This window comes from Folsomia candida, unplaced genomic scaffold (genome assembly GCF_002217175.1).
Source record: "Folsomia candida strain VU population unplaced genomic scaffold, ASM221717v1 Fcan01_Sc001, whole genome shotgun sequence".
NCBI lineage: Eukaryota > Metazoa > Arthropoda > Collembola > Entomobryomorpha > Isotomidae > Folsomia > Folsomia candida.
This window is the reverse complement of record NW_019091193.1, coordinates 26,128,341-26,152,347: the sequence shown is the minus strand read 5'-3', so window position 1 is coordinate 26,152,347 and position 24,007 is coordinate 26,128,341. Positions and strand designations below refer to the sequence as shown.

The window sequence follows — 24,007 nt, the reverse complement described above, 5'->3', positions numbered from 1 at the left end:
GTATATACAAACAGTCCTCCACGAATAACCGCATTGTAAATGAAAAATAATCCAGAAATTCCTAATCGTCCTCATCGTTGGAAATGCCTGGAGAAGGGCTACAAAAGTGTCTGGGACTTGAAGGTGTGCTGAATCTGTCTGAGACATAAAGTTTCATAAATTAAACTGTGTACACAAATTGCCAGAGGTATTCCCCATGCAAATCAGCATGTATGCAAATATGGTCAGGGCACAAAATTTGGAAAAAAGTAATCGTGATGCAGAACTTGAACCCATGTGTTGTGTTTATTATCATCCAAAAACCACATGTGAAAGCAAAATGTGCCATTAATTTTGATCTGGCAGAATTGAAAGTGGGTTAAGTCCCGAGTCGGGTGGTAGAATTTTTGCAACCCGAATCTGATTTTCTGACGGCAATCACGAATGTATGCATATACGAAGCATTACATGTACGCGTGCATAAAATACTCCTTTTATCGCTGTGTTTATAGATCACAATGGTTATTTTTGCTTTCTACATTCATGATTATGATGAAGCCGATACTTTTCGTCTGGTTTGATCATGCCAAACGCGTATGATACGAAGATCTCAATTTATTTGATGAGAAACGACGGAAGTTACACCCATAATCTCACCCGCGTCATCACGGCCATATAGTTCCGGTGGAAAATGGATACCCGCCTCTGCTGATGCATCACAACCTCTTTCAGTAAACATTAACCGATATTTTTGCTAATCAATCAGTCCATACACACATTATGCATTGCCCTTTAGAAGCAGTATAAACATTTTGGCTAGCTTTGCTATCGTTAAGGTTTTGGGATTTGGCCGAGCTGTTTTTGGACGAGAAACTGAATGAGTCACGAGGACCGTGTGTGCAAAAACTAGCAAATTCACACCGAGTCCATGAAAAATCAGTCAGTTTGTGTTTTGCTGTCCGCATTTTCAGACCAATCCAGGTCACGCCTGTCAGAATAAAGCCACTGTGTCTTGGTCTTTTGGAAGTATTATTTTTCTAAACGAGTGCATTTTTTGATTGACAATTTTTTTGAGTAATATTTAGAAAATTTCCAACTTGCTATTTTGATCAATTCCAATTTACAAGGAGGCAAAATTTAATTTTGCATTAGTTAAGGAGCTTGCCAAGGCCAGTGTCAAGAGGTTGCCGTGCTAAAAATCATCACCAATTAATTGAAGAAGTGACAAAGATTAGTCGTTGCTTATTACAAGAGCATAAAATAAACGTGAGTCATTTTCATTCAAAATTTTAATCACATACATACAAACATATCTACATATACGTAGAGAGAAATACGAGGTGCTGTGCCCAAATTGGTCTTGTACTCCTTAGCACGTACATGTGCATGCAGCGATGAAAGGCGCATCCCATTATTTGCAAATGAATGTCTATCATTCGCCAAGTAAAAGTATGTCGTCATTGCTGATATGTTGCAAATATTACATAAAGTCAGTGCTTATAACTCTGTCAACAAAGTCACTTCTCAGCTACCCCAAAAATTTATTCCAATAAGATCTCCATAAGCTCATCCTTGCACGTGTGCAAGGACAATTATTATTATTATACAGGTAATCACTTCAGTATGGTTGACTACAAATAAGCTGAATCGTTCTCTGTATTGATTTTGTTTTTATAAAATTACCAATCTAATTGAGCTAAAATTGAACCAGATTTTAAACGAAGCTTCAAATTATTCTCTGTGAAAACAATAGTTTTGAACCATACAAATAAGTTCTGGATTACTTCCAAGTGTTCATCCATCTTCCAATCCGTCAGTTATCATCTCATCATCGCACATCAAATTGGGAGACATTTTCAGTCTCGTCGTCGAGTGCTAAGTTCTGCATTCTTTTTGATATTTGTTGAGAATGCAAAGTTCCCTGATTGTGTGATTGGTAATGATGCTGTGTGATGTAAATCTCTCGTTCTTGAAATGAGGCACGTTGAGACAAAGCAGTTATATGTCACTTAAATTATTTATTTGGGGCAGTTTGCGACTTAAGAGCTTGAGTGACAAAGTAACTGGTAGACCATGGACAACAGAGTGACATCGAGATAAGAATTGTAACCAATATTTATAAGCTTCGTGTGAATGGCCGGACAAGGTTATGATTAACATGGAGACTTGTAAGTAAATTACATTTATGCTGGAAGAGCAGAACAAAATGATAAGCCGCAAACTCTTAACTAGTCATTTACCTTTAATATTAATTAGTCAAATTAATAAATAATGCATGTGCGTCAGAGGGTAGGATAGGGAAATTGAATTATACAACCTTTTCATACATAATCTTAAAAATACAAATGCAGGAGTCAAATACTTAAAACTTCCTCAACATTCCGCCGGCCTTGAACCAACGGCTTCAATAAAATTAAAATTGACAAAACTGTATACATTACAAAAATTAGAGAATTTCATCTTGGGAAGAATTTTCAATTGGGAGCAAACATAACCTTACAATGGGACGCTTGAAAACACCAGTAGACGTCTTGACCGTGACGACGCGCACTAATGAGTCATTTCCAGGGTGCAGGGCGAGGATACGACCAAGTTTCCAAACGCATGGGGGTAGGTTCTCCTCTTTAATGACGACAATATCGCCAACTGCGATCGCTCGAGATCCACTCATCCACTTCGGGCGCTGTTGGAGTCGGGATAGATATTCGGCTGACCAACGCTTCCAAAAAGCCTGGATCATTTGTTGGATTAACTGCCATCGGGAAAGGCTATTGATTTTGAGATCCAACAAGTTCGGTTCTGGAACGGCTGTTAATGGAGCACCAATGAGGAAATGTCCAGGGGTAAGAGCGGCGAGGTCTTCTGGATTGTTGGACTCAGGGGTCAACGGACGGGAGTTCAGGATCGCTTCGATTTGGCACGCTGCAGTGGTCAGTTCTTCGAAAGTCAATCGGTGCGATCCCATGATTCGCTTTAGGTGAAATTTACAGGATTTGACACCAATCTCCCAGTTTCCACCAAAATGGGGGGCGGCAGGAGGGTTCCAATGCCATCGGATTCCATCTCTTGATAGGTTATCGGCCACTTGCTGGTTATGGGATGAGGAATTTACCAATTGAACCATTTCCTTCATCTCGCGATTGGCACCAATGAAATTTGTACCATTATCGCTGTACATGTCCGTGGGTAGACCTCTTCTGCTTATGAATCGGCGAAAGGCAGCGATAAACATGTCGGTTGAGAGGCTGGTAGCTACTTCCAAGTGTATTGCTCTGGTGGTGCAGCACACAAATACTGCCAGATATGCCTTTAGAGTTATTTTGCTTCGAGGCTGGATGGGCCGAACAGAAAAGGGTCCAGCGTAGTCCACTCCACATTTCAGGAAGGGTCGAGCTGGGTTGACGCGAAATGAAGGGAGGTCTGCCATCACTTGCTGTAGAGTTTGAGCCTTTGTTCTGGTACATGTCAAGCATTTTGCAATTTCTCTTCGGACTGCATCTTTCATGCGGATGATCCAATAACGCCGCTGAAGTACCGACATCAGAAGCTGAGGACCAGCGTGAAAATGTTTCAAATGTTCAGATTTGATGAGTAATTGTGTCAAGTGATGATGGGATGACAGGAGAATGGGATGTCTTTGGTCTTCAGAAATCTTGGCATTTTTTAGACGACCACCAACCCTGAGCAATCCTATTGAATCGATAAAGGGCAGCAGAGAAATTAATTTGCTCTTCTTCTTGATAGGTAGCTCATTGGCGAGGGAGTGAATTTCCTTGGAAAATTCTTGCTGTTGAGAGTGCTTAATCCAGTATGAGAACGCCTGGTCAAGTTCTGCTGGAGTCAAAGGGGGCACATTCGTGGTGGATTTTGTGGACTTGGGGCGAACTTGCTTGTGGACTGGGTGACGTGGTTCCACTGTAGCGACATCTTTACCGGAACGAGTGACGACATGGCATAACTTGAGATCTTGGCGACATTTGAAACTTTTGACAAATCGGAATATGAATGCTGTTATTCTGACAAGTTTTAGTAGAGATGAATATCGGTGCAGGATTGAATCATTGAATTCTATCATTGAATGGAATACGGTCGGTTTTGGTTTTCTTTCTTCACTGACAGCTAAGGAGTGATTGAGTGGGACACAGCATTGGGGATCAGGTATTCCGTTCTTGAGCCATGGAGGTCCTTCCCACCAAAGGGGGTGGTAGATAAGATCCTTTACAGTGATTCCCCGTGACGCGCAATCTGCAGGATTTTCATCTCCTCGGACATGTCCCCAACGCATGGGCGGAATTTTCTCATGGATACTTGTGACCCTGTTGGCCACGTACGTCTTCCATCTTAAGGAGTCAGACCGGATCCATGCAAGGGTAACGGTCGAATCCGTCCATGCCGTTATTGAATGAATCGGAACTTTTACTGCTGATTGGACGGCGAGTGTAAGGTCGGCGAGAAGACTGGCTCCGCATAGCTCAAGGCGAGGCAAGGATATCTTCTTCAAGGGCGCCACGCGAGTTTTGGATGTGACAAGTGAGATAGAACTATTTTGACCATCGTAGGCACAAAAATAGACTGCGGCTGCATAGGCGTCCTCCGAGGCATCGCAGAACCCGGCGAGGTAGTACTTGGTGGTGGTAAAACTAGGGACATTGAGACTGGGGCACAACAATTGAGAGCCTTGCAAAAAATAACGATTGATGGAGAGTTTGACTAAACCTTCGAGGTCAGTGCGAAATGCATTCCATTGATTGTGAATCTCCATCGGTAAAGATTCGTCCCATCCCTGCTGCAGTTTGCAAATTGATTGCATTATAATCTTGCCATTGATTATGACAGGGGCGAGCCAACCAACAGGGTCAAACAGGCGAGCGATCTCAGAAAGAATGGACCGCTTGGTTACTTGAGTAGTGGATGGAGTTGGCAAAACCATAAAGGTGAATTGGTCTGCTTTAGGGTTCCATCGAATGCCAAGAGTCTTGATCGAGGAATCAGTGTCAAAGTTTAGAAGAGATTGCGTCTCTCGCATCTCAGGCGGTAGGGTATCTAATACGGCTTGGGAATTCGACGACCATTTTCGTAGGCTCATCTTTGCGCTTTCCATCATCTTGATCAATTGATGCTGGGTTTCAATTGCCTCCTCGACTGATGGTTCTCCAGACATCAAGTCATCAACAAAGAAATCGCGGAGGGCAACTTCTGCTGCTCGAGGGAAAGAGTCCTTCTCCAGGGTTGCAACTTCCTCCAAAACTCTGGTGGCTAGGAAGGGGGCTGCAGCAGTTCCGTATGTGACGGTGCGAAGTCGGAAATGCTGCACTGGTTTGCTAGGGTCTTCACGCCATAAAATGCGATGAAACTCTCTGTCAGGCGACGAAAGCAGGATCTGCCGATACATTTTCGCGACATCGGCTACAAAGGCAATCTTGTGGATTCTAAAACGAGTCAAGAGATCAGTTAGGCTATCCTGAATGGTGGGGCCAACCATCATCGTGTCATTTAGTGAAAAACCGTTTGATGTCTTCGCGGAGGCATCGAATACAACCCGAAAACTTGTTGTTGTACTGGATTCCTTGAGGATAAAATGATGCGGGATGTAACAGGCTGAAGTTGAATCCTCTGGTGTAACACGTTCCATGTGGCCTAAATCTTCATATTCTTTCATGAATAGTGCATATTGTTTCTTGTGGTCTGGATTCTTGGCAAGACGTCGTTCCAAATAGAGGAGACGCTTCATGGCAATATCCATGGATTTACCAATTGCTGGTACTCTGATTGCAGGATTTGACAGACCTGCTGACGGTGGAGGAGGGTGGCATACCTGAGATTTGAATGGAATCTGCACGGTGAATTGACCATTCTCTTCTCGGCGATAGGTGGAGGCGAAGTGAGATTCGACCTTTGATTCGTCTGAGGTTTGGAGCCGCTGCAAGGGCGCACTCTCAATTTCCCAGAATCTCCGTAGCGTAGCGTCGAGGTGCTCATCCTGATCACTGGCAGAGGAGATTGAATTGGTACTGCGACCATGTTGCGAGGCGAGGGTGGCATGGACCTGAGGATTGATTAAAGGGGCGTTTGGGGCACCACCACCAATCAGCCATCCGAAACTAGTTGAGATAGCGAATGGACTGTTGGGTGGGCCTTTCAACTTGGTACCCTTGAGAATGTCGAAAAAGAACTCAGCACCCAGGAGCATGTCAATGTCTTGAGGCTTGTAGTAGTTGGGATCGGCTAATTGGAGGTTTTGGAGATGTGACCATCTGCTGTGGTCGAAGGTTGAAGATGGGAGTCTGCCAGTGATCTTCGAAGTGATGAGACACCTGGAGACAAAGAATGAAATGGTTGAATCAAAATGTGGGCTGACTGAGAATTCAGTAATTCCAGTAGCATTGACAAGGGATACTCCACCTAGACCTGTTGCCGTTGCGAAGTACCGTCTGCGAGGAACTCCAATCCTTTTGATGCAAGAGTCCGTCACATAGTTTGCATTGCTGCCATTGTCGGCCAGCACTCGGAGGGTGTGGTAGTTACCGCTGGGGTCTGCTACCTGGACGAGGCATGTTGCCAGTAGGGTGTCGTATTCCTTGGGAGTGGAATGAGACTTGTCACGTGGGGGATGAGGGGCGCTGTTTTCTGCATGTAGCACCACTGGAGGAATGGCTGCGGCATCGGCTTGCCTGGGTTTGTGTAGAAGGGTGTGGTGCTTACCATTGCACGTCCTACACGTTCTGTTGCTGGGACAGTCTTGGATTCTGTGGGGCCCAAAGCAGTTGAAACACAAATTCAACTTCTTGACGCCATCAACTCGTTGCTGAATTGGGAGTCCCAGAAACTTCTCACACTTGAATAGAGGATGAGGACTTGCTTCACATAAATGACAATTTCTGCTGGCATTTGTGGTGTGGACCATATTACGTGTCTGAACTCTGTTGCCATGCGGGTTGTTGGGGTGCACGGGCTTCGATGATGATGATAATGATCCACTTGCTGCTAGTGCTCGAGCTCTCTGCTCGAGAAATTCGAATAGGGATTTTAGTGAGGGAATGGAGCTGTCCTTGAGCGACTGCTCCCACAATTCTTTGGATGTTGAATCCATCTTCGTAACTAGGATGAAAAGGAGATGCGCGTCCCACTGATCTGTAGGAAGCTTGAGGACATCCAGTGATCGGATGCACTCACGAGAGACATCAACTAGGCTACGGATTGATGTTGATGACTGCGGCTTCACAAGAGCTTGGTTGTGGAATCTACGGAGAATGGCGAAAAGTAGTTCGCGATCGTTCTGATACCTATCAGACAACTGGGACCACGCAATATCATAGTTAGTGTCCGATATTATCATACTAGAGATTTGCCTGGATGCTTCATTCTTGAGTAGAGATTTTAGATAGGTAAGCTTCTGTGACTTACTAAGAGACAAGTTGTCATGCACGGCAGTGACAAACATGTCCCGAAAAGTGACCCAATCTTGCAGATTGCCGTCGAAAGAGGGAAGTTCGAGACGAGGGAGTCTGATATCCGTCGTGGTTGGAGTGGTTGAACTGGTTGCAGCACTTGAACTGGAGGCGGAAGATGAGACTGGGAACTTCATCTTGATTCCAGTAAATGCTGATAATAACTTGGTGGACTTGGTCATTAGTCGCTGAAATTCTTGTTGGTGTGGTGTCATGTCTGGAGGTGATGCAAGCTGTATCTTACGGTGAATCTCCATTACGTCGGTCTGGCAGGCTTTCACCATCGACAGAAGATGACTGGTGTGTGCTTCATCTAATGGGGTTGTCGCGTGAGAGGTCAATTCTGTTTCCAGATAATCAATGAGGTCGCTAGTGGTGGAGCGTTCACTGGTTGCTTTATCCAGCACTGTGGGTGCCATGATTGTTGTTGCTACTGGGGTTCAACCCGACGCCCGATGGCCGATTCTGAACCTCCTATCCAGTAACCCACAACAATGGACTTAACGAAAGACAGCGCTTACCAAATTTACACACTTGCGAATGGACGGTTTATATCCGGTTGAAGCGAGACCAAAATGTTGAGAATGCAAAGTTCCCTGATTGTGTGATTGGTAATGATGCTGTGTGATGTAAATCTCTCGTTCTTGAAATGAGGCACGTTGAGACAAAGCAGTTATATGTCACTTAAATTATTTATTTGGGGCAGTTTGCGACTTAAGAGCTTGAGTGACAAAGTAACTGGTAGACCATGGACAACAGAGTGACATCGAGATAAGAATTGTAACCAATATTTATAAGCTTCGTGTGAATGGCCGGACAAGGTTATGATTAACATGGAGACTTGTAAGTAAATTACATTTATGCTGGAAGAGCAGAACAAAATGATAAGCCGCAAACTCTTAACTAGTCATTTACCTTTAATATTAATTAGTCAAATTAATAAATAATGCATGTGCGTCAGAGGGTAGGATAGGGAAATTGAATTATACAACCTTTTCATACATAATCTTAAAAATACAAATGCAGGAGTCAAATACTTAAAACTTCCTCAACAATATTTGTATTTCTCGGTCCTTGTGGTGCCCAAAGAACTCGAATGGTTATTACTTTGTTACTGACGCTGTGGCCGGTTCATGTGCAGATTGAACGAGTAAATACAAGAGAAGCAGTACATAATAGGTTAATATACGAACCCAGGTATGTAATCACAACGAAAGACTGAGGATCCGCCCAAAATAGACCCCATTTCGGGTTATAAATTCAGGAGAAATAGCCGAATGTCATTCATCTACATACATTTATTATTATTTTCATGCGAACGAACGCACGATCCTTGATAGTTTTCCATTTGGTAGAAATGGAAGAAAATCAGTAGTCAGTCCAGCAGTCTGGGCTGAACGATGATGTCTTCAATCACCACCAATTTCCTTCCGGCCATCATTTCATATGTACAAGCGTATTTCAGGTCCTTATCGTTATTGGGAAACACATTTGTAATAATTTGTGTATGTGCATGAGTGGTAGTGGTAGTGCTGCAATGGATTGAACTTTTTGCTGGCCATCACTTACATAATTTATGCACTACAGTAGTAAGAAAAATATTGGCTTGAGTTAAACTGGTGACATAAATTGAGTGACTGACAAACAAGATTATACATATTTTATATTTGTCTAGCTCCCCGACTTCGCTACCAGTTTGTGCACACCATTTTATATCCGGTAATCCAATGTCACGTATTGTTAAATTCTGACCGTATTTTCCCAATACGACAAGGGCAACAACATAATCAGGAATAAATTGCATCTTTACAATAGTTATCAAAAAAGTTTGTGCTCATCGAAATTTTTTGAGTTATGCCGGTTTTAGTCTCCCCAGTTTCAACCAATTTTCAACTAAATCCCAATTTCGCTTTCTTTAATAAATTCAGATACGCCACCAAAATGTCGCACACGGTAACAGTGACCAGAACGACTACGACCACGACTACCTCTGCCATCCTTCTCAACATTGGCTATTTCAAAACGATACCTGGAATCTTGAAGCTCCTTCATATTGTAAGTTACAATTAATTATTCATTTTACTGGCATTATCCAATTTGACCGTATTTCTACGGTTGACGTCCATTGCGAATTTTCTATTGATGATGAAACATACATATAAATAAGACGGTAGGGAATGACATCACTAATCGTAAGATGAACAAATAGACATTGAACGTGCAAAGTACGGATGATTTGTTAGGCAGTGGCTGACATGCATTTATTTTGAGCACTTCTAACACATCCACCAAGACCCAGATACGTCTTGTTAGCAAAACTGTGCAATTTTTCTCACGTCAGAGTTTCGTAGATATCATGCGTATGTATGTATGTATGTATGTTTTTAATACTTAATTATCCATGAGCACTTTTGAGATTAGGAATTATTATTGGGGGTCATAAATATATTTATTTTATTCTTTTTTCAACATCAACAAGCTAGATATTCTAACCACTACATTGACCCACAAGATCGACTTGTAATTACCCATCGTGAAATCATGGTGTCGTTTCAGGTTTTGGGCATTGTGTGCGTATCCCTTGTTGGACACTACATCGCTTATCACAAAATTCACCAAGCCACGCGGGGTCCAAGCTTCTCTCACATCCCAGATCACGGGTTATTTATCCCAGAACTCTTTTTCCTCCTGATTGCGACCACATGTCTCATTGCGTCCACTCTGCTGCTGATTTCTTGTCTTATTTCCATCGCCACTGCTACCATTCTCCCGAAAACCGTTTTCGTAAGTTCAACAATTTGGTGTATCATGTATGCAAAATCCTTCCTATGGAGCAGCAAATATGTGCCTCTCCTTGGTCAAATATATTACTCATTGGTGCAAATTGTACACATTTGTAACTGGGCGATGACGATCTTGAAGAAGATGGGTTGTTTATTTAGGAAATTGTTTACCATGTTGCTGCCATGATTCTCCTCTTGCTTTCGGCTATAATTTACATCGTCAAAATTGAGGGAGAGTACACCTACAAATCAGATGCCTACAAATACAAGTCCGATGCGTTCAAGTATACGCCAGAAGCGTACAAAGCGCGATTGTCAGCAGGCGTAAGAAAGTCAACTTTCACTGATTTCACTAACCCGTGCTTTTTTTATTTTGTTGCATGTTGGGTGTGGACTTTTTTTGGTTTGGACATTTGATTACTTCTCGAGCAGGAGACGACGTTTTTCGCACCTTTGACATTTCTATACTTTGTTGCGAGTATGAACTATTTATGTAGCGTGGCAATTAGAAAGGGAACTTTTCAGAGTGGGCAACATTCGTACGGGATACTAATTTTTGCTTCGGTGAGAGTTCTTTTCACGGCTGCTTGTTTATTATTAAAATTGGTTATTTTAATATTGCTTGTTATCGCATTCTTATTATTAGTTTATTGTAAGCACTGTCAAATACTAATACGAATAGTTTTAGAATAATCGAATCGAAGGGTTAACAAATAAAGTGTCCAGGAAAGTAAATTAACTAATGACGTGCAATTTTTCAGATAATCGGAATCATCAACTCCATTCTTTACGGAGTTGCAGTATTTTTCGCGTACCGGAATTTCAAGTCAGGCTGAACCTCGAGCTGCATCAATCAACTTTCTCACGGACTAATTAATACTCTAAAACTTGTATCTTATTTTGTGCATAAACGATTGATGATGAGATCCACGTAGCGTTAAGACATTGTCATAATATTTGTTGCTTTACTACCCGTAGGAAACAAATGAGTAAGGAAATAGTTGCTGTGAGCTGTGAAAGCATGTCGAATAAGAATTCCACTGCGTGTGGTGCTACAAACCCTGCAAAAATGTTTCCCATTATTTTAAACAAATGCGATAAATAGCTAATAAAGCCAGCTACAAAAGTAATCTGCTATTTTTTGCCAACGCTTGATCCCAATGGGGCGTTGTGAAGAGATTTGTTTAAGAAAGTGGAATCGGAGGAGATGGGACGCATCTTTCTTTTCAAGTGGAATGTGTCAACCTAGTTTTACAAATGAGAATCTGGAACAGCAACCACGAGAGAAACACGCCGGAAAAGAAAGGACGCCTTGATATCTCACTCGTTCGACGCGTATAGCTTTACGACGACATATGAATCTGTGTCTTCTAATACTTGTCACATTGTCAGCCAAGAGTATTGTGCTTGAACCAATAATGCTTTATATTTACATGTACATACATACGCGATAAATATTTATGCATATGAATTAAATGTGTTATAATTCTACACTTATTTCGGGATTTGATCTTATTTTTTGTCCATTTTTCCATGTTCAAATTCACAACGCACTAAAAGAAGAAGTTTGTAATGGAAATTTTGTCATGTTTTGAAGTTGGCTGAGTGAATTGAGAACAAAACACATGTGCAGTTTGTACATAAACCAAAACTTTCGTCTTTTTCTTAACTGTCAAATGGGCAACTTTAAACTACAGCAACGCATCAGTTTCTAATTTTAGATCTTATTCTCAGTCCGTGTGGGTCGTGTTTATGAGACTTGGTTTTCAGAGATCGTTTCCAGAAGGCACGTTGCACAGACGAACACTTAATGGGAATTGCATAGCATGGCACACCGAGTATGAAAAATAGTTAAATCGAAGATGGGACAAAACATGCGTTTTCAAGCATCTCTTTTCTGGCTTCTTAATTGTAATCCTGCTTGTTGCTAGCTTGGGATTGTGAGTCATTCTGGTTTTGTGAACCCAATCCTATGTCAACACGTGAATAGAAACACACAACTTTCTGACAGAGTAATAAGTCAAGAAATTTCATAGTTTGTCCAGTAATTGGATTTTATAGTGCTTACAAATTAATCTATTACTCACCCAAGTCACAAGTAAGCCCTTCCGTGGTAAGAAAAATGTCGGAAATGCGTGGTGGGCATTTTTTTCTCTCAGTTCACTGATTTTCACATTCTCATTATTGAGAAGACACGTTGTGTGCATGAAATATTGCGATTACAATAAAATGGCGAGGATTGGAGTTGCACCAACAGCAGTACCGGTGAGACCCTTGCCGACAATCGTGCGAAATGGTAGAGGAGGATCATGTTCTTGTCCTTCCAACATAATTTCGTCCCCGCGAGCCATTCGCTATAATCACAGGTCCGTCGGAGCCAGCTCAAAGAAATTATGTCAATGCTGCATTTGCGGCTGCGTCCATGTTGACTTTATGAAAAGGATGCCTGGAATTCTGAAGCTCATTGAAGCGGTATGAAACCAACAAGTAGCAAATACATAAGCCTTCTTTAAAGTAAAATGTGGTAAATTATAATTCGTTGTCACATTATTTTATAGGTTTTTGGAATAATTTGCCAATACCTCCTCCTCGAATTTGGATCGAGCCATTCTTCTGATTTGGGCTCGTGTTACACGGAATTTCTTATTGGGGTGTCGTATTGCTTGATCACGACCGTGTTGCTCATGACGTGCTACTTGTTTTCCAAAAGCACATATCACTTGCTCAGATCTTCAATTTTTGTAAGCAAATTCTGTTTTATTTAGGGGGGGGGCAGGATAACGACGAAAGTTTGCGTCTCTGACTTTCTTGAAATTTTATTAGGAAACGGCATTTAATCTTCTTGCCTGTTGCTTGTACTTATCATCCTCTACTTATCTGGCGTACATTGTGAATACGAGGTTGTTTTTGAAGTATCTGATCGTACCATTTTATCAAGTCTTCCCAGCTCTGTCTGCTGCATATGTAAGTATTTTGTATTGGTGTGCATAGTTAACGAGGAATACTTTATGATGAATACAAATGCAAATTTACAGGTGCTTGGATTTGTTACTGGTGTGGTCCATGGAATTGATGGATATTTTGCATACAGATATCTTCAAATTGGACAGTGAATTTCATAAAATACAACAACCAGACATTTATTGGCAAAAATTATCAGTCAAAAAGTACAAATCAAAATATAAAAGGAAGTCCAGTGTGACGGAATGAAATTGTGGACAATGTTGTATACGTTAAATTAAAATAAATGAATCCAAAGACCTCAACTCTTAAATTAAATATTTTGTAAAAATTGTGATTTTTTGTGTTTCAAATAAAATTTCAAATAAAATGTAAAAAAAACGATTTAAGAAGACTTAAAAGTGTATCTATCCATTACAATTGCAAGCAGTGCCATTCGCACGTACATTCCAGCCTCGGCCTGTCGAAAGTACGCTGCTCTAGGATCTGAATCGAGAGGAAAAAGAGCTTACAGCCAATTTTTAATTGAATAAATCAGCATAATTATTCTTACCTGAATCGAATTCAGAGCTTATTTCATCCACCCGTGGAAGTGGATGCATAACAATCATTCGCTTTTTGGCTGAGGTCATGATTTGTGGCGTAATCACAAATTGACCATTCGCCTAAGAAAAAGATCATTTAACGAATAATTCACTAATAAGAAGTGTGTATAATCATGCGTAGAAAATTTGCTAGAAAATTTACTCTGTCATATTCTTCCGGTGTTGAAAACCTTTCCTTTTGAATTCGTGTGACATAGAGGACATCAGTGTCTCTAAGGGCATCTTCTAAGGGTACGTATTCCTATTGTGCATAACCAAACAATTAAGATGTGCCCAAATGTGAGCAAAAATAAACATACTTATCCTTACCTGAGAAATTCCTTTGGATTTTACAAAATCGTAAACACTATGTGGCATTTCCAATCCAGGTGGACACACGTATCGCAAATTAACCTTGTAGAGGGTGAGGAGCCTTGCGAGGGAATGTACTGTCCGTCCGTGCTTGAGATCCTAAGATGCATAAAATTCACATGATATTATATAATTTGTACTGCATAATAATAAGATGTAAATAATTGTAATACGTATTGTTACTTACTCCAACCATTGTAATAATAAGGCCATTGACTGTTCCGATCTCTTCTCGTATGGTGAAAACGTCCAACAAGGCCTGGGTTGGATGCTCCTGTGAACAATGTTTTTTTTACCGATTAGCCAAGCACTCCATTTGTATAAGTAAAATACTAACAACATAAATTTGTATAATTATCTTACCCCAGTACCGTCGCCAGCATTGATGACAGGTTTTTGAGACTTTGACGCAGCACGCTAATTGCAGGGAATTATTACGAATATTAGAACCTTGCCAAATAAATGATAATTTTTTATGACTCTCTTACAGAAACGGCTCCTGGTTCTGGATGTCGCAGGACAACAACATCGCTGTATCCGCTCATTACTCTGATAGTGTCTGAATTAATTTAGTAAATGTAATTTAATAAACAAATTAAAACTGTCGTATGCACATGGATAAGCACAAACCTTCCAGCGTCTCCCCCTTCTTGACTGACGAACTTGACTCGTCCACGTTTATCACTGTTCCTCCAAGTCGTTGAAATGCTGCAGAAAAGCTGCAACTAGTTCTGGTACTTACTTCGTAGAAAATCGACGCCATAACTTTGCCCTGGATTATTTTTATATGAGTATTAAATTTTAGGGTGTCTTATTCTTAATTTAATCTACCCAACAAATATGCATGAAGGAAAAACTTACTTTTAAAATGTTATCGATTGCTCTGTCTTTGTGAACGGAATTTCGGAAAAATTGAGCCAAATTGAAAAGGGCGTGAAGTTCATTTTTGTTGAACATTCCAGCATTCAAAACGTGTCGTCCGACCAACTTTTTCAGCACTTCGGTCGTTGACTGCGTGACGGCAGGAGAAGTGAAGGGCAAGGACACCAAGGTGGACGCATGGGTCGTAAGAACTTGCTTCTCTTGATTGTGAATTGGTTGGATTGCTGGATGACTTGGAGAACCCAGCGGACCTACAAAAGTATTCTCGAAGCTGCCACATGGCACGTGATGGGGGACTGGCGATGCAGATCTCCTGGACAAAACTTCCGACAAGTAAGTTCTTGAGCTCGGTCTTCCTAAGCCAGTTGGACTCATCAGCAAATCAGGTGGATATTCTGAGTTGTAGAAAACATGTTCTTAATTGAGTAAATTTTTAACTTCCACTGCTTATATGCCAACTACAAACATATTGCATAATACTTACCATAAGTGTTAAGCCCATCTTCAATACTTCCACACGAAACGGAGAGCTCCTTTGCAAATGATTTTACTGGAGTCGTTCTTCCATCCACAGAAGGAAATGCAAAGATGTCTTTGGTGCCATTAGCCTACATGGTTTTATGTAATGTTTCAAATTTTAACGCTAAATCATTGACTATAAAAAACTTCCCAGATAAAGCAAAGGGAAAATAACGCATGTGACCATTACCAGTGGAACTTTGGAGTCCTTGAGGTCGATGCCGAAGCCAGGAGGAACCAGAACTTGACCATCAACATAAGCCACTTCCCCTCGGAGTACAACTCTTGAAATGGCTCCTTTGACTTTTCTCCCATTAAATGGACTCCATTTGCATTTTGTTTGCATCTTCTTTTCGTCAATGACCCACTCTTTCTCCATGTCAATCTGCGTTTGAGAAGTACCGATATTTACAACTTGCTCATGTTTTGTGAAAGGAAACCACGTATTTGCATACCTCGACATAGGTGTTGGGCTGTTCAGGAAGATTGAAAATTTTCTTGGGGTTATGATACAACTTATTCATGACGTCCTCCAAGGAGATTTTCCCCTCGTTTACAGCATTCAACATCAATGGAAGAGTTGTCTCCAAACCAGGGAATCCTGCAAGTAATTATTCACAAAAGTTAATGCATAGCATAAATTAGTGAGACAATCGTAAATCGATCCATCAATTTGTTCACAAATGAACGTATGTATTTACCAGGACAGGGCTCGTCACATGTCTTTTCCTCCGTGGTATGTGGAGCTAGATTATAAATTGAAAACTGTGTCATTGTTGTTGCTCTCTCAAACATATATTGCATGCAAATATGTATTAGTTTAGTAGTACGTGATGCACGAAATATATTTTTAAGATATTGAGGGTGTATAAATAAATAGGAAGGTGCGTAAATCCGAACCGTGATCCGATGCGATGACGTCAATGATTGGGAGATTTTCCCATAAAGCCTTTTGGTCGTCATCTGCAGCAAGAATAGGACGAACTTGACCTTTCCTATTCCCCAACCATTGCAAATCCTTCTTTGAGAAAAACAAATGGTGCGGTGTGACCTAGTTTTAAAATAAAATATAATTGATTAGGTGTAAAAATAAGAAGTAATGTTTGTATCTTATTTTTTTTATGGATTAGGTTAATGTCACGGACTGCAAATAGTATAGACTTGTATTTGTGTTATATGATTTGATTATTTTGTGATTCAGTTTTTCACATGCGACGGTGTTTAATAAATCAATTAATTTTCTTCATTGTTAATTAATGTTATTTTATGCTTGAATCAATGCATTGTCATTAACTTTGCCCATGGAGCTACATCACAAACATCTAATAATACCATAACGCAATCTAACTTACCTCGCAGGTGATGGGATAGCCCTAAAATCAAACAAATGTCAACATGTTACATTTTCAACGTCAGTTCTCAGAAGCAGGCGGATCGCACATCAACAAAGGATCAATATTTAAATGGATTTGGTTGACGTCGATACCGAAAGTGCAGTTTATCTTGTTACCTTCAATTTTGCGGCTCTGATAAGCTCGATCTGAATAAAATATTTTTGTTAAAATAATAAAATATGCATATAAAGTAGGCTCGTTACCTCTTCTCTCAATGAAACATGGCAGATATGAACTGGACGATTATGAATTCCAGCCATGAGAATTGCGGCCGCACATTTGCTACTCTCAGCGTGGACGCAGAGGGGCACGTTCGAGGGCCAATTGATAAAGTGCTGTTTGCCCAAATCATTAATTATGTACATAATGAAGAGATACATATATGGGAATATTATTATTGGAGCAAAATAAAGTCCAAATTACTTTTGACCATTTTGAAGTATCCTCCATTTTCAGGGTGGTGAAAGTGTCGTTGAGATATAATTTGAGGCCGGCAACTTGGTTTGCTAGCTCGGGAACATCGTCGAAATTTTTTTCGGTCCCACCAGCGTACAAAGCATAATCACATCTGGCATTCTTCTTGGCGAGCTGTTATATCGTAAAAATCATGTGGTTAAAATTTTCAAAAGATGCCGATGAAATGCATATTACACTCATAAATTATGCACATATATGACACTCACATCTTTGGCAATGGCTAGCGTAGACCTGTCGATCACTGCTGGTTGAGTGTTTGGCATTGCACATACCATTGTGAATCCGCCTGGTGGAAACAATAAAGCGCTTTCAGATACAATAATCTAACACAAACATATTTCCCATTTATCTATTTATATATGGATGTATATTTAGGCATGTTTCTTTATACGGATAAGGAGCAAAACTCAATGAGATAAGAAGCAACAGTGTTTTTTACTGATTGGTTGCTTCATTAGACTAAACATTCAATTACGTGCATAATCATTTACGTTATCAGTTACACTCACCGGCAAGTGCTGCAGCAGTCCCTGAGCAAAAATCTTCCTTGTGCGTTTGTCCTGGCTCACGCAGATGCACGTGGACGTCAATTAACCCTGGAAATCGGAGCGTTACTCTGGATGCCATACAATCCGTGTGCGTCTTCATTTTTGGAGAAGTGCGGCCTAATCTGCGAAGAGCCTGCAAGTTTTTTGTAAATTAATTAAATGCTATGCGAAAAGTAAGAGCATTTTATGCAATATTTATGTAAATATATTCAAATAGAGAAGCTTAGCTAATTCAAATAACTACAGTACTGCTTACTTCAACAAGCAATTTTGCACATTTCACATCCGTCACTAGCGGGACAGCAAAGTCCACTGCAGACTGTCAAAATAAAAAAATAAAAAAATATGATACATCTTTCTGAGCATAAAGAAGGGTCGGCTGCATATTGAAGGCATCTCATTTACCCTTCGTGTTCGATAGCCATGCGTCGAGAAGGATGAGACTCTTCGAGCCCCTCCAGAACGCATGGGGAGGTTGATAACCAAGTCCAGTTGTCTCCTGGCCAAGTAATCTGAAAGCAGTATCAGATCACCTTGGTCGCCTGCTTCTCCGATATTTTCAAAGGTCCACTCCATCGGTTCAACCTACAAGAGCAATTCACGCAAGTAATCAGCATTCGTCAACAGAGTGCACATTGTCAACAACAGACAATCAATATGTACTCGTGTGTATGTACGTATGCACATTCATCCACACATTCGGTAGCAAAATTGAGAGAATTTGCATTCCTAATGTGTGACATAAGTTTGGCAATGAAACGGTGAACAAGGACAAGTTCAAATATGGGCGATATTGGAAATCAGCATCATATCGAGGGTCCAATCATCAGTAGCTGCGATAAGCCAACATTTCCCCACCAAAGTCTCCCTCAAGCTTTATTCTCTTCCAGCCAGCTCAGAGCAGACCAACCAACGCAATCTCATCGACTGATAATTGCAGTAGCATCAGGAATATTCTGCTCGAGAGTAAATTCGATATCTCCTATCATCGAATTATCGAAGGGGATCAATATAATCAAAAGCTATGTCCAACTGGTGGATGAAAATATTGTAAATCCGTCCGACTACTACAAACCCCACGCCACTCGCGCTCGTTACGCCAACAGCGATGCAAGTAAATACGAAAACAATGAAATCCATAATCCATCATTTCTGTCTCGATGTATGCGAATTTCGCTCATCCGTTTCATATCAATAAAATTTGTACGCAGTTGAGCAACGTATTTGGTATATGATGCCATTACGATCAATTAGTTATGCGATAGGGCTGGTCAGGTTGGTACGAGTGCGCACATTTGTCCAATTACCAACCGGGGTGTCGTATAATTTTGATTTTTGATGCACTAATAAAAACGATGGGTCAAACTACGTAGGAAATAAAAACTGCACACATAAGATCTTTATGGTATTTCATGGTGATTATTATTTATGAATCATGAATCAGCATAAATATACCAGCTTTTTTGCAAAATTCGTTTAAAGTTTCAAATGGGGTTTATGAATCATTGTGTTTTCAAAGAAAAGTTGATTTATTTTGGCACTACTATATGCATAGCATTGAAAACTGTGTCCATCAGGATTAGGTCGATTAGTCATAAAATTTTCAGACGTTATATACATGCATCTACATATACATTTGTTGTTATTTATCTATGTAAGCTTCTGTACTTCACAGTTTTTAGTTTTGACGAATTATACAATAACTAATAACTCATGATTTAGTGGATTAACGTCTCACGATAAAGTTGTACAATTCTGAAAAGAAATTACTAGATACATCACAATCCATTAAAATACTTGTGATATAAATACACACATGTGCCTACTTATTTTCCTGCAATTTTGCATATTATCACCTTTCCACAAAGAAAAGCAAATGCGATGGGATTTCACCTATGTAGTACAAAAAACTACCCATACTTAACTTTGGCACACACACGGGGTGCTGGCAAATTCAATTAATAACGTAAACTGGACTGATAAGCGAGCATGACGATGATAAGGGAACTAATACATATGTAGAGGTTTAGCTGTAGTAGTGCGGTAGTCATCACCAAAATTCCTTAATCATCTTCGAATGGTCACGGTGACCACAACATAAAATGACACATCTTGTGATCACATTTAAAATGGAATTTACTTCCAGTGAGAAATTTTTAACTGACTCATTTTAACTCTTTACTGCATCTACTACCAATTTAATTAGTTAGCTGAACGTTAATATCATCAGTGAACGTGCTACAAAACAAAGTGTTTTAGCAAGGTTGGTGCTAAAAAGTTTCGTTTGACATCAGATTTGGGCATCACATTTTCACTCGTGAAATCTCAAAATGGGAAACATATGTCCTGGTTCTACGAAGGCCAACGGGGGGGCACGTTTCGGGGGGCACATTGAAGAATCTCAACCCTCAGACCTGGACGATACCCCTGATTGGACTCAAGAAAATCTTAACGCTCAGTTGAACGAGTTGATGAAAGCCATGCAACAACACAATTTGAGACGAATGCGAGTAGAATTGGAAACGGATATGAACACGTTTATGCTCAACAACTTGTTAATGTGCATCCAGTTCTTTGACAATTTCGAAAGGTACCCATTCACCTATTTGCATTTAAAAAATGATCGACAATGCAACCGGTGTTCCTACAAGTCTGGCATTTCAATGACCATGACTATTTAATTTAATGACCGTCGGCATTATATGTAGCATTTTAATCTCTGAGAGCAATATTCGTTTTTTGTGTTCCATGCCTTCGTTTTTTGTGTTCCATGAATTCCAGCATCACACAAAAAACTGCCGCACATATTTAGAGTATGCAAATGCAGCAAGATAACATGTTTCTGTGTTATTAATAGCTAGACTAGTTTCTTTGACCGTACCGTCATCAACTAATCCTAAGGATACTTAAAATGGAGGTCTCCCAGCGTATGCTCTCCGCTTTCGACCAAATTAGTGTCACTCGATCACAAAAATTAACACGGAATTTTCAAAAGACACCATCTGCCAATGAGCAGCTTAGCAGAGACATTTCCATCCAAAAAGGAGAAAACGCCTGATAAATTTTACACCTTCGAAATTTACTAATTAAAGTTGTGATCAATTGATTGATTGATTGATTGATTGATTGATTGACACTAACTTGGGCAAAATAGGAGAGCATACGTTGGGAGATTCCAGTTTTTGGTTGCATATGCATATTAGTGTATGCAGACGTAATTAAGTGACAAGGTTTTTGGTAACAATTTTTAAAAATAAATGCAACATGCATAGTTCCTTCTCTTAATATTCGCAAAATATGTAAATGGAATAATGCAAAGATATCTATATGTACAATATCTGTATGAATTTACAAGTTATACATAGAAATACCTACATCGTGCAAAATAATTAACTTTATCCGACTCGTCAGATAAGAAAAACAAGGAGTTGGGTTGACATTTGAACTTCAAGTTGTCAACATATTGATGAATTCATTGATTTTGCTGTTGAAGAAGCTGCATATCTGCAGAGTATTTTTGGACTTGATTTCATTTCAATTATCACCGAAGCAAATATCCCATAAATGCAACCGAAACAAATTTCATTAGATTTCTTATCACACGTAATAAGCAGAGTAGCAAACAGAGCAGATGATCTCATTTCCTATCGATGATCACATTGACATGTTTCGCTTCCGAATGACATTCTAAATTGGTGCTGAACATGTCAGAAGTTGTTCTCGTTGTAAATGGTGCTACCACAATGAGCATATCTTTCTCATCGTTACTTACATACACGATGATGATAATCGACGCTGAACATTTGGATTAATTTAATTTTAAATTGAGTGCAATTCACTTTTTCCAGGTCAAAAGATGCTTCGACTCATTTCAAGCGAGAAAAGGAATCTGAAATCAATGAGAAGCTCGCCCAATCTCCCCAGGAAGGAATGATTCTGGGAGAAAGGCGTTGTCACCTGCTTCACGGAATGGTACATATTCTGGCCAAGAACTACATCTACCGGTCCCCCGACAACGCGGGGGAGGAGGAGTATTACGGGGACTACTACTTCGGGTCCGACCCAAAGAACACGTTCATGAGCGAAGGGATCATCCCCCTCGAGTTCCTCATGACGTGGGACAATCTGGAGCTGTACAAGAATTCAGAGTGGGACATGTTGCAAGCTATGACGTACTCTTCCGCCAAAGGGTCCCCTCCCATCCTCCGATTTTGCATGGAAGAACCCGACAACAAGAACAAAAGTGAGTACTTTAATTCTAAAAGTACTTGAATACGAGTGCATGGTGGTATTTTTCACATTTCTCAGACCTGAAATTAATTCATATTTCTAAACCCATGAAAAACTAATCTAGTTCCACGAGGCTATTTGAGGCTGAGAAGCGTAGACGTGACAGCAGATGTTTATAAACCATTAACCACAGAATCAGGGTATGACTACGCCTACGCTGGTAGATTTAGTGATAAGGCGTCCGAGGCCGCCTCCGACTCTGCGGACGGATTATCCGAGTACTCTGGAAGCGATGTCGATGCCGACGACCTCAAGAGCAAAATGTTAAATTCTCGCAGTTATCTTCATACAGCGGTGTAAGTGTATTTCTGAATACGCATAGGGCGTTCTAAGGTTGCATATTCAAATGAGAGTGTCATTTAGGTCTAGGCCGATGGGTCCGGCAGAGCCCACGTCGTCTGGAGCAATGACCTCCTGGGAGCGACCGAGACCTTTATTAGCTCCATCAACACCGAGTAGACCTTCCCCAGAGAAAAACAAACCAAATCCAAACATGCAAAGGCGAAATAGCGGAGTGATGCCTACCAACTACCCCCAGCTTGGAAAACTAGTTAGCATTAAGCCCAAAATTAACTTGGCTGTTAACGTACGTTCCAGTAATAATTTATTGTGGATGACTTATCAATTTAATGATTATCAAATTGACATGAAAATAGGAGCCCTTAATTCCAATGTTGGAAATACACGAACCGACAACGCCAGAGATAAGTTCTCCTTCCCCACAATATCCTTACGGCCCTACCTCGATGAACTCGCTCTATCCACCAACCAACCCTGCGAGACCACGCTTCAAAGGGTAAGTCAACTCTTCAATAGCTCCTCCACAAGTGAAACGAGTTTAAATTGCTTTCAATTGTAGCAAATCTTCACCTGCCAATGGATATTCATCCAGCTCAGGATATGACACGATGGAGTAAGCCCGTAAAAATGCTAAATAGTGCTTCTCCTGACTGACATTAAACATGTAGGAATTTGTTTACTAAACAATTGTTCCCTTGTTTCTTCGCAGTGGTGCAAAGTCTCGAAATAGTTCCGTCGCGACGGTTGGGAGCGCAGAAATCCGAATCAAATGGCAACAAGTGGAGCTGAAGCAATTATTCCAGTATCCGGCACGAAAGCGGGGTCGAGCAGATATCGATGCAGAGAAGCAAGACCCACTTTCTTCTAACTGCTTCTACCCCGTGAATTTGGAGATCTCTTCGGACGAAGAATCTGACGCCGAGGATGACAGCGACTCTTCATTCGAGTCAGACAGCGAGAAGGCGGCCAAGGAGCCAAAATGCGAGACGCGCTATTACCTCAACTCCACCCAGTTCTCGTCAGAGTACTGCTCAGAATTTCATTACATGGGAATCAAAGGCGGACTTCCCCCCAGTGCGGTGAATCAGGCCGTCGTGCTAGGTACGAATAATACGCAGCGTTGTTTAATCAACAATTAATCACAAATGATTAAAACTGACACTGACAAAATGGCACTGGGGTTAATTAATTGCAGGCACGTCAGTGAGGGCAGCAGTGGCATACAATAATGATCACGAAGACGAAGAGCCCTTTCACGTTACGCACACTTTTACCCCCGCAATCCACAGCAAATCGTGGCCCACCAGCTACTACTTCTGGTTCAACCAACGAATGTTCAACAGGAAGAATAGGTCAGAGTTGGATGATCGCTGGCCAAGTGCAGATCAGGTAACGATATATATACGCACACCGCTGCATGGCGAAAAAGGCACTGAGCACAAAAATTGAGCCGAATTATGCGTATTTATA

General features: G+C 40.7%; 4 protein-coding genes across 13 annotated transcripts in view; 2 read left to right on the top strand and 2 right to left on the bottom strand.

The window, feature by feature from the left end:
- Positions 1 to 921: 921 nt before the first annotated feature.
- Positions 922 to 13,552, top strand: LOC110863415 (protein singles bar). 8 transcript variants are annotated; one of them, XM_022112719.2, is made up of 6 exons: positions 8,729 to 9,016; positions 9,103 to 9,146; positions 9,356 to 9,482; positions 9,984 to 10,211; positions 10,370 to 10,534; positions 10,972 to 11,707. In XM_022112719.2, the coding sequence occupies exons 3-6, from the start codon at positions 9,369 to 9,371 to the stop codon at positions 11,044 to 11,046; spliced, it is 582 nt and encodes a 193-aa protein (XP_021968411.1). In that variant the 5' UTR covers positions 8,729 to 9,016; positions 9,103 to 9,146; positions 9,356 to 9,368; the 3' UTR covers positions 11,047 to 11,707. The 8 variants fall into 8 exon arrangements, with proteins under 8 accessions (XP_021968412.1, XP_021968407.1, XP_021968413.1 ...); XM_022112720.2 differs by lacking the exons at positions 8,729 to 9,016; positions 9,103 to 9,146 and adding an exon at positions 922 to 1,245; XM_022112715.2 differs by lacking the exons at positions 8,729 to 9,016; positions 9,103 to 9,146 and adding an exon at positions 1,460 to 1,588.
- Positions 2,426 to 7,846, bottom strand: LOC110845463. The gene has a single exon (XM_022091891.1). The coding sequence runs from the start codon at positions 7,844 to 7,846 to the stop codon at positions 2,426 to 2,428; it is 5,421 nt and encodes a 1,806-aa protein (XP_021947583.1).
- Positions 13,325 to 24,007, bottom strand: part of LOC110863058 (CAD protein) — a 25,278-nt gene continuing 14,595 nt past the window's right edge. For both annotated transcript variants that reach the window (XM_022112283.2, XM_022112284.2), the window contains 22 exons: positions 18,353 to 18,532; positions 18,204 to 18,266; positions 17,909 to 18,080; positions 17,606 to 17,685; positions 17,346 to 17,510; positions 17,126 to 17,257; positions 17,039 to 17,068; positions 16,881 to 16,901; positions 16,429 to 16,579; positions 16,230 to 16,274; positions 15,984 to 16,129; positions 15,719 to 15,913; positions 15,494 to 15,617; positions 14,989 to 15,404; positions 14,758 to 14,899; positions 14,616 to 14,686; positions 14,491 to 14,544; positions 14,315 to 14,401; positions 14,086 to 14,226; positions 13,919 to 14,017; positions 13,725 to 13,836; positions 13,325 to 13,657 (listed from right to left, as the gene is read on the bottom strand). In XM_022112283.2, the coding sequence (XP_021967975.1) occupies positions 13,557 to 13,657; positions 13,725 to 13,836; positions 13,919 to 14,017; positions 14,086 to 14,226; positions 14,315 to 14,401; positions 14,491 to 14,544; positions 14,616 to 14,686; positions 14,758 to 14,899; positions 14,989 to 15,404; positions 15,494 to 15,617; positions 15,719 to 15,913; positions 15,984 to 16,129; positions 16,230 to 16,274; positions 16,429 to 16,579; positions 16,881 to 16,901; positions 17,039 to 17,068; positions 17,126 to 17,257; positions 17,346 to 17,510; positions 17,606 to 17,685; positions 17,909 to 18,080; positions 18,204 to 18,266; positions 18,353 to 18,532 (2,727 nt within the window). In that variant the 3' untranslated portion in view covers positions 13,325 to 13,556. The remainder of the gene's footprint in view (positions 13,658 to 13,724; positions 13,837 to 13,918; positions 14,018 to 14,085; positions 14,227 to 14,314; positions 14,402 to 14,490; positions 14,545 to 14,615; positions 14,687 to 14,757; positions 14,900 to 14,988; positions 15,405 to 15,493; positions 15,618 to 15,718; positions 15,914 to 15,983; positions 16,130 to 16,229; positions 16,275 to 16,428; positions 16,580 to 16,880; positions 16,902 to 17,038; positions 17,069 to 17,125; positions 17,258 to 17,345; positions 17,511 to 17,605; positions 17,686 to 17,908; positions 18,081 to 18,203; positions 18,267 to 18,352; positions 18,533 to 24,007) is intronic.
- The window catches only part of LOC110863060, a 6,414-nt gene continuing 2,434 nt past the window's right edge, over positions 20,028 to 24,007 (top strand). The window contains exons 1-8 of one of the 2 annotated variants that reach the window (XM_035856934.1): positions 20,028 to 20,537; positions 21,796 to 22,190; positions 22,302 to 22,533; positions 22,601 to 22,823; positions 22,894 to 23,033; positions 23,130 to 23,150; positions 23,247 to 23,638; positions 23,733 to 23,926. In XM_035856934.1, the coding sequence (XP_035712827.1) occupies positions 20,278 to 20,537; positions 21,796 to 22,190; positions 22,302 to 22,533; positions 22,601 to 22,823; positions 22,894 to 23,033; positions 23,130 to 23,150; positions 23,247 to 23,638; positions 23,733 to 23,926 (1,857 nt within the window). In that variant the 5' untranslated portion in view covers positions 20,028 to 20,277. Of the gene's footprint in view, positions 20,538 to 21,795; positions 22,191 to 22,301; positions 22,534 to 22,600; positions 22,824 to 22,893; positions 23,034 to 23,096; positions 23,151 to 23,246; positions 23,639 to 23,732; positions 23,927 to 24,007 lie in introns of both variants that reach the window. The other variant, XM_022112285.2, reaches the window with a different exon arrangement.